Raw genomic sequence first — 10481 nt, 5'->3', positions numbered from 1 at the left:
GAATGTTGAATATGGACAGTAAATGTCATGTTATATACTCACACATGACATTTCAACGAAGAAAATTTTGCCTATTAGTTACGATTCCGGTCACATTCAATTTACTGTTATTTTGTAGAGATTGTTAATCTTTAACACAATATCGAGAAACTTACGCAATCGAGTTAAATTTTATGAATGCTTTACTATATCAATATCATACGTACTGCGTCAAAACTAGACTAAAGATCGAATTTCTACCCAAATAAATACAAAAAATAAATTAATTGAATTAAACGGCTTGCGAGCACATAGTTAATCATGGCGAGGTTTTGGCTGAGAGCAGGTTTTACTCTCTTGATGATTACTTTTTTACTGAAAGGTAAGCTTTATATTTGTTAAAAAATAAAATGTGAGATTTTTTTTTTAATTATATTAAACTGTAAATGAAATAAGAAATAGAAATTATGATGGGTTTATTATATTTCAGGTAAGATACTCAGATATTACGTAACAAGTATTTTTGCTGCTATCTTTTAAATGCTAGAGCACCATTCGTCATTTAAAAGAATTATATACCGGTATTAGGTAATAGAAAAATCTTGAATTTAATATCTAATAACCTTGAATCTGTCTTTATAAAACAGATTTTGATTGGGGTATTTTTCGTTTGTACACGTACATTTTAGGAATTTGATTAGTAAAATGTCTACAAATTTCGGTTTTGAAATTTTCAAAATGTATTATACTGAGATTTTCATATGAAAACATGGTTACAGGTATTGAAAATTACTCAAAATTCAAATTTGTAATAATATCTTATGCCTAGTTCACATTTGGCCTGCGGTGCGTCTGCCCGTATCCTCCTTTCCGTGCGGCCTACGTGCGGAGGCAGGAGGCGGCAGTGCGATTTTCGTACGATTTCACGGGCTCCGCAGCCTCTACAATTTTGTTTAGCGAAAAGTTATACAAATTTGAAAAATTCGTAAGCCCGTAGCCCGTAGACATGTCGCAGATGGCATTGCAAAATCCACGCATGGGCATTGTTAGGAGGCCGCGCGCTGATCGTGCAGCCAACGCACGATTTTCCGTGGACATGGTGCCTAAAAGAAATCGTACGGAGATTGTACACTCGTGGGACCTTTGCACGGCCCTCGATCAGCTGCCGCAAGGTTGCCACTCGCTGCCCATGCAGTACCCATGAAATCGCACGGATATTGAGCAATCATCGCGCGGCAACCCCACAGCGGCCGCACCATTGCCGTGCGGCGGCCTTGATATAGCCTAAACATTTTTCATTGGCCATCTCCAGCATGATTTCATTATTTGTCTCTTCAGAGAAATGCAGCATCTGCACGGAAGCCGTACGCGTGCTGTACGATTTCCGCGGAAAGCTTGCGGAGACTGCACGGCAACTGCACTGAAATTGCACGATTTCCGTATAATCTCCGTGCAGCGTCCGTCCGGATTTCTCATGACATGAATTCCCAGTCCAATATTACCACTTTATATTTTGCAGTACCGGACTGTGGCATGTCTATATTTGCATGTAGTTCTCGTGTGGCTATCAGTGTGTAACATTATCGTTTTCGCATTAACCGTTAATTATAGGCTATAGCATTTATTTTTATCCATCGGTATTCAAGAAATTAATTGTGTTAAAGACCCACCAATACCTAGTGGTCTACTTTTTCCTCTCACATGAACTTGGTGCAAATAATTGTGCATACTACTACATTAATTGAATAATATATTTAGACATTAAATACATTGTCTTAGCCCTATATCTGTTACTGTCAAATTGTAATGATAGATACTTGTTATTTCTCATTTCTTCATATAAAAAATGTATCATTACCATCTCGGAAATACAAAAGATTACAGTTATTTTGTGGTGTGTCTTTAAGGTAACTTTACAATAGTCACTACTGACCTTGACATTTTATAGGAAAAAATTCAAGTATGTATAACTCTCAAAATATACTAAGCATTTAAAATTGAAGCTCAAATAAGAGCTGGCACTATTATTGACAAACGCCCCCGAAGTGTGCCCAAAAATGCTACAGTTGTCTGCGCAAAATATGCCAGAATAGTTTAGGTATGACTCATTTTGCGGCCAGATTAAACAAGTTCTCCGAAGGTAACCTTGACCTTGAAGCTAGTGTCTGGGTTTTGAGCATGACACACCAGCTCATCATAGGGAAGAATTGTGACAAGAATTTCTGATGAATGGCAGAGTTATTGACCGCACAAGAAAGATACAATGTTAAGTCTAAGTGTGACTTTTACCTTGAAGCTAGGGGTCTTGGGCTTGTGTCTGACACGTTATTGCCGAGTGGTTAAAGTCGCTGACTTCAAATCACTTGCCCCTCATCGATGTGGGTTCAGGCCTCACTCGAGGTGTTGAATCCTTCATGTCAGGAAGCCATCCAGCTGGCTTACGGAAGGTCGGTGGTTTTACCCAGGTGCCCGCTCGTGATGAAATAAGGCACCTGGGGTCTTCCTCCACCATTAAAGCTGGAAAGTCGCCATATGACCTTTCATGTGTCGGTGCGACGTTAAATAAAAAAAAAAGACTCGCCATTTCAATATAGGGACGTTTATGCCATGTAATTTTAAAATCTCTTAATCGATGGAAGAAAGAGTTACGGAACGGACAAAAACACCATGTAAACTGTCAACCTCCTCTAAATGTGATCTTGACCTTAGAGCTAGTGGTCTTTTTGTATGCATGACACGTTTCTTCGTTATGGGGAATATTTATGCCAATTAATTTCGAAAGTCCTTGATGAGTGACAGAGCTACGAACCGGTCATGAAACAAACGCTATTAAACTTTGACTTGACTTCTAAGTGTAAACTTGATCTTGGAGCTAGTGGTCTGGGTCTTGAGCGTAACACATTGCCTCATTATGGTAACATTTATGCAAAGTTGTTTCAAAATCTTTCATGGATAACAGAGTTATATACTGGACACGAAAAATGTTCTTTTAACCTATGACTTCTAAGTATGACCTTGACCTTTGAGCAAGGGATCTGGGTCTTGCGCATGACATATAGTCTGATTATGGTTACCATTTATGCTAAGGTACTCCAAAATCCCTTCATCGATGGCAGAAATATGGACCAGACACAAAAACAGATCCTGTTAACATTTGAACTCTAAGTCTGACCTTGACCTTGGAGCTAGGGGGACTGGGTCTTGCCCATGACACGTCGTCTCATTAAGATAAACATTTATGCTAAGTAATTTCAAAACCTCTTGATGAATTGCAAAGTTACGAACCGGACACGAAACAGACCCTATTAACGTCTGACTTCTTAGTGTGAAATTGACCATGTAGCTGGGGGTCTGAGTATTACATATGAAACGTCGTCTGATTAAGGTTAATGTTTATGCCAAACTATTTCAAAATTCCTTCATGGATGGCAGAGTTACAGCCTGGACAAGAATTTTCAAAATTACGGTCGGACAGACGGACAAAGCGATTTTAATATGCCCACCTATTGTAGTGTGAATAAGAAGTTATTTGCTGAAACATCGTTAAAAGATGGGAGCACTGATGACAAGGCTAATAGTGAATATTGCAGACTCGATTTGATTGAGACCGCATTAGCTGTTGTGTGTTTATTTTGTACACTAGTCAGCAGTGTACATGTATCTAGATAATTTGCAACCATGCTTTGCACGGAATGTCACGGATCAGAGGGATAGACTGGCTATATTCATCACTACAACCCGGCAAACTGTATGAAATCTAAAGTGGTAGTATATTCATGGCATGCGAGGCCTTCAACCGAGAGCCTGCACAAAAAAATGGCACGATGCTCGTATATAATTTGAACACATATGCCGAAGCCCGTAGCCATCTGTAATGCCCCCCCCCCCCGCCCTCCCCCCCAACAAAACCGCAAGAAAAATCGTAGACTAATTTATCGCACGGCGCCCGGGTCAAATGTGAATTAGGCATTACTTGTACAAAAAGAAAATATTTTGCTGTTCAATTTGTTGAACACGGTATTGTACTATAAGCTCTAGTATTCTAGTTTGGGTCAATTTTTATGACCGATTTTTGATGTTAAAACAGCCTTTTCATATCAATTTAAGATTTTCTAGATCATTTTTATTAAAAATTTAAGAGTAAGTCTTAGACATTTATGGGCTATCCTGCATATATACATCTTCCTCAGTACACTTTTTTTCCAAGTCTGACTAATATGGACTAGGTTTTATGTAGGCATGGGCATCTGTAAGCTAACTATGATTCATAAAATGGTTATTACAAACAGTAATAAGTTAAGTGCTAGCAAATGTGATCAAGTAATTCTACCTACCTACCTACCTAATTAATTTTTGAAAATGCGTTTCTATCCTAGCGAAATATTTAATAAGTATACAACATTAATAAAGTGAGCTTGTGGATATTTCATTATGATGCTGTCTATTTTACATTTTCTTTATCTCGAACTCAATATATTGTTTTCTTGTAATGTGTCCTCTAAAAGGTAATTCGTACAAATGACATTGATTTGTTGACAGAGAAACTGTAAATGCAGTTATTCTATGTTTCATTCCAACTATCGACGAGTAGTGTTGAAACAGTAAAAAAAGAAAACACCTCACCAGTCCTTCAATAACTTTGATTTATTCTAGTTTATTCTAGTTTTTCCATTAGCATACTGTTGCCGTATGACCCTTATCTGTGTTTGTGTGATTTCAAAACCAATAAAACAAACAAGTATATCGCCATAACCGAACTGTCTTTTAGAATTAGCTGGGCGAAACAAGCATTAAGTTTAAAGCTGTGTTGAAAATTTCCATTTAAAACGTATATATGTCGACCTAATTGCAAAAGATATTTATTTTACATTTGACAAGGATACGATTTGAAACATATATGCTTGTAAGTTTACACCAAAAGCAAATTTCACAAAATAATATAAAAAAAAAGTTATTCTCGCTTAAAGGATGAATATTCTATTAAAATTCTGTCGCCCAGTTTTTAAGAAATTAGCAAAACTTTATCATATCGTTCGACAGAAGTTTGAAACACCTAATGCAACTAAGATTTTGATCAATACTTCCCTTTTTTATTACAGACAATATCACAACAGCCCAGATTTCCTCCGTTTTCGTAACGCAGATGACGCAAATAACAAACCACAGGAGCACTTCCGGTGCTCTGAGCGAACTGCAAGCCCGGGGTATAACACAATGTGCAATGGAGTGCAACCATGCTGTAGAATGCAGATCGTTTTTCTACAACAAACAGGATACAGTGTGCCAACTACATGACGTTTTGTTTGAGAACTACGACACGCTCACCTACATCTATCAAACTAGATATTACATAATGAATGAGGGTAAGATTAATTGGATCTCCTGAATTCTCATTTTTAAGTAAGTCTGAAGATCCAGGATTTTCTATTACTAGAAGTAGGAATTCAGAACCTACGAAAGTCTTGACTTTTGTAAGTTAAAATCCTAGGAAATCTTAATAAACTCTTAAATCACCGGAATTCACAATTTAGTTAAGTCTGAATCAATATAATTTGAGCCGTGCCATGAGAAAATCAACATAGTGGGTTTGCGACCAGCATGGATCCAGACCAGCCTGCGCATCCGCGCAGTCTGGTCAGGCTCCATGCTGTTCGCTTTAAAGCCTATTGGAATCGAAGAAACTGTTAGCGAACAGCATGGATCCTGACCAGACTGCGCGGATGCGCAGGCTGGTCTGGATCCATGCTGGTCGCACACCCACTATGTTGGTTTTCTCATGGCACGGCTCATATATAAAGATAAGTCTGACTCATGAATTCTAAATTTTGTTCTGTTTTTAAATTTTTAACGCATGTCATTCAAAGGTTTTTAACATTTAAGATAAACGGTCAAAGCCAATGCTATCTTTTTCTTTTTATTTTAAAAAAGCAATAATATAGAATCGATATTTAAATGGCGTGTCTATTTTCAGTACAGTCAAACTTCACCTGTCCACCTTCACCGCCACCTGCTGAATACACCGCAGTTTTGTTGTCCGATAACACTGTCTTTTCATACAGGTATGTAATATCTATACATATCAGAAATGCGTCTGGGTAATGGAATATGGTAAAAGACATAGATATATAAGAATTAAACAGTATCCCGGACAAGTGATGCTTTATTTCCTGTTTATCAACCGGGTGGAGGGTCATCGATGTCTCTTCTCCACAAGTCACACGAAGAAGTACCTTGTAGCATTAATTTAGACACTACTAACAAACTAGACAATAAACTTTATGAACATACAGGTAGACTCTGTCATTGGAGTAATCAGCACGAAACTGGAAAAATGGAAAAATGCTCGATGCAGAGTGAAGGTGAATGTCATTAGAGGGGCTACGTCTTGTCAACAAGAAATTGGGAAAAATTTAGATGCTGAGCATTAGAACACCCAGAACTATATGAATCCGCCTGTTAGTGGTGTCGTTGGGGAGGGTGGTAGTGATTAAAAGGCATTTTGGAAATTTCTCGCGAGCTGGGATCGTGCATGTTTAATCATAATATTTTGGAGCAAAACGTCGCTAAAATTGCAAGTCGTTTTTCATTTACCTGTTATGTTCCACTATTGCGTTTGTCATCAAAATTATACAACCGTAAGGTACTAAAATTTCAAATTTGGCGTATTAGTTGTTTTTTTTTTCACAATGGTCTATGCAGTGGTATCTTCTCACATTTAAAGCGCCCACTGACGAATCAAATATCTCATTGTATTATTTTACATGTCAAATTTTGACATCTTTTAATATTTGGGCAGAAAATAATAAAGTAACGGTAGATGATAACATAAAAAATTGAAGTAAATCTGATTGATTATCTTTCGTTGCAATTGTATCCACAGCCCCTGCGTTGCAATTGTATCCACCGCCCCTGCGTTGGAATCATTTTTGGTCGATTATTTCATAGGCCTGCAATGACAATTCACCGATTACGAGGAAATTTTTGTTATTTAATGGTGTCATAATTACGCTGTATAACGCAAACGTAATCAGGGGTCGTTTTGTAAAAACTTCTACAATTTTAATGGAAATTCTACAAAATCAGCAGCAAGAAATTACACTGAACAAGTTTGTGAGTGGAAGAGTACATATGTGGGCTCCTGTTTTACTTGTTGCTTCTAGCTAAAAGTGAAAAGAATAGGTAAAATTCATTTGAAAACTTACTTATTACATTCACCTGGCCAAATTAATTCTCCGTTTCTGCGAAATATCGCCCACCGCTACAAAAGCTATAGTGGCCAATGTGGTGTTTGTAACGGCAGTGAGTACTATTATGCGAACAATTCCAACCAAAATAGGGTACAGGCCAACCTTGAACTATTATGTTTTAACATTAAAATTGTATTTAGTGTGAATATTAGTTTCTACAGAAAAAAAAACTGCCTTTTTATTAATTGAAAATTACTTTGTTTTAGAATAATATGGGGTAAGAAGGAAAAAACCAAAGCAATTGATGACTGTGTCGCCGATGGTGCCGGGCTAGTTCGAGTCCTGTCCTTGGCGAAAATGCAGACGCTGGTAAATCTGTTCACTACATGTCCAGGTGAGTATTGTAAAGATGAAATATGAAAACAAATTATTTATGAACAAATGTAGAATACTTGGAGAAAAAGAAAGTACAAGATTATTTAGACTAGATAAGGAGACAGGGTGGCTAAGAATCACTGTAAGACACACATTAAGACTTAACTCCCTAAAAAAAGACCAAATGGTCCACTTGTTAAAGCGGTTCTAACTTCGCTTGATAAATAGAAGTGACACAGTGATCCAGTGGTAACAATGTCTGACTACGAAACCATTGGTCGTGAGATCGAGTCTCCGCTCCTCCAACTAAAATTACTAATATTGGGTTAAGAGTCCCATTATGGGTTTTTTACAGCTGGTACGCTAATGAACCAGGGAAGCCTCTGGAATTTTGGAGTGTCTTCTGTATCTTGCACTATCTTCCTTCTAACATTACTAACAGTCTTCTTAAGGAGACGTCCATATGGGTTGCCTGTGGCGACTATAAATAAGCTTACATGCAAACAAACGTAATAACATTCCCATGTCATATGTAAATAAGCACATTAAACCGGGTGTAACCACCTAGGACATGCTCCGTCTTTGGGATCATATGAATAAAATAAAGTAAACGTACTTAGCTGCACTGTTTTCAGGTTACCAGGGTACGGATAACTATTGGATTGACGGGAGCAACATAAACGCAGTTGATTTCTTTAACATCACGCAATGGGAAACATCTCTCAGTGAACCCTTACCGACAACCAATCAGTTTTGGGCTCCAGGATGGCCATTAGATCCGGATAAAGACCAATGTGCCGTCCTCTCGGCATCTGATGGCTACCGATGGACCAATGCTAAGTGTGCGTACCCTTCAAAATTCTACTTCATTTGCGAGGAGTGAGAGCATCACGTTTTCATCGATTCCTCACAACAATATTCAATCGGATTCAAAATAACACTTTTTGACGTTATTCTTTAATTAAGGTATTGGACCAGAAATGACATTCGGTAAATTACGTGTTCTTCACATGTGATTTTCGGTTTTTACGAAAATCCTCTGCGCGTTGATCTATATTTGCGCCCGAAGAATACCGAATGACCCAGCGAAAATACGTAATAACACGGAAATTACCGAGTGTAATTTCGGGTCCGTCATCTTAAATTGATATGAATGTTATAAGTTTTCAGATGCTACATCTTCACCAGCCACGTTTGAAAATTTTAAGTGAGGTACTGATGAGTGAATTATAATTAGAACTTTCATAAGATTTTTTTTCCTGTCATTTATTGCTTACATTTCCACGTTCACGCTTTTTACCTGCGTAACGTCATAACTTTCAATGTATGTGTTATTATTACAGTATTCCAAGTTGATGGGTTGTATTGTATCGTTGGGATATGAATACAGAACATTAGTATTTTTGATATTATTTTATATCTGTTTTATTTATTCAGTCGTAAACGTTTATTTGCAACACGTGACCGTACAATATATTACCGTATAGGACGCTCGTGCGAATTTAAATCGGGTGAAGTAGGCGCTCTATGTACAGAGCTTATTTATGCGTCTTGAAATCAGGATTATTGGAAAATACGTAAAAAGGCTGAATACAATATTCAGTAAATCATTTATAATATAAGCTAAAATAAAATAGATATAGAATAAAAAGGTTATTTAACATTGTACTGTACAATACGAAATATATTTGGACTCGTACCCAGCTGGGGAAACCATATTGGACTCGCCTAGCGGCTCGTCCAATATGGTTTTCTCAGCTGGGTACTCATCCAAATATATCTCCGTATTGTACAGAACAATGTTAAATAACCTAATATATTAAAGACATAAGAATAAAAGGAATGAGTTATTACGAGATTGCTGAATCTTGAGAATTCTGTGGTAACCGGTGTCGTAGTGCCTTGTGATAAGAGGTAGCGCAGTATAATAAGAGATGTACTATAAGCGGTAGGGATATGTGATAAGAGCTGTGCTACAAGTGGTAGTGCCTTGTGATAAGAGATGAGCAATAAGAGGTAGTGCTTTTTGATAAGAGGTGTGCTGTAAGAGGTAGCGCTTTGTGATAAGAGGTGTGTTATAAGAGGTAGCGCTTTGTGATAAGAGGATGCTTTACGGAGAAGAACTGCGTGACAAGACATTTAGTGATATGCTATAAGAGGTACTGCTGTTAGTACTGTGTGATAAGAGGTGTGCTATAAGAGGTAATGTTGTGAGATAAGAGATGTGGCATTAGAGGGGTAGTGTTTTGCGATAAGAAGTGTGCTGTGGGAGGTTCGCTTTGTGATAAGAGGTGTGCTATAGGAGGTAGTGCTGTGCGATAAGAGGTGTGATGTGGGAGATGGCGCTTTGTGATGAGAGATGTGCTATAAAAGGTAGTGCTGTGCGATAAGAGTTGTGAAGTGTGAGGTGGTACTTTGTGATGAGAGATGTGATATAAGGTAACTCTATATGATAAGAGATGTGCTTTAAGAGGTAGTTCTGTCCGATAAGAGGTGTGATGCGCAAGATAACTTCTTTAGATTTAATGGAAGACAAACATAGTTCATTTTAGTGCAGTAGGAAACTAAAATTTCAAAACGATATTAACTTCTGCCGTTTCCTTTAAATAAAAACTTAGGTAGGCAAATACAAGGCGTTTTAATTCAAGAAACATATCTGTCATCCATCTTGAATTTCTGTTTTTATTACAGTTAATTTTCAAACATAAAAATACAGTCTGTTTTAGAAGAAGACGACTTTATTTCAGATTCATTAAACCATATATACAGAAACAATCATAAACAGTCACGTAAAAATTACAGTAAAATAAATGTGTTGAAGTAAATCAACTACAAAAGTGCATGTATAAGCAAAATATTTCTGCTAAAATATTTAATTATGGTGTTTTTTTAATCTAGCAAACCCATAACTTTTTTATGTTTTGTTTTGTTTTGGTTAAA

At 37.2% G+C, this 10481-nt stretch overlaps 1 protein-coding gene across 1 annotated transcript; it reads left to right on the top strand.

Annotated features, from left to right (window-relative positions):
- The first annotated feature begins 231 nt into the window (after window positions 1-231).
- Window positions 232-9148, top strand: LOC123532157 (uncharacterized). The gene is made up of 5 exons (XM_045313521.2): window positions 232-361; window positions 5079-5342; window positions 5951-6038; window positions 7433-7560; window positions 8177-9148. The coding sequence occupies exons 1-5, from the start codon at window positions 301-303 to the stop codon at window positions 8422-8424; spliced, it is 789 nt and encodes a 262-aa protein (XP_045169456.2). The 5' UTR covers window positions 232-300; the 3' UTR covers window positions 8425-9148.
- The last annotated feature ends 1333 nt before the right edge of the window (window positions 9149-10481 follow it).

The sequence above is a fragment of the Mercenaria mercenaria genome, chromosome 11, assembly GCF_021730395.1.
Source record: "Mercenaria mercenaria strain notata chromosome 11, MADL_Memer_1, whole genome shotgun sequence".
Classification (NCBI taxonomy): domain Eukaryota; kingdom Metazoa; phylum Mollusca; class Bivalvia; order Venerida; family Veneridae; genus Mercenaria; species Mercenaria mercenaria.
This window is presented reverse-complemented; position numbering and strand designations above follow the sequence as displayed.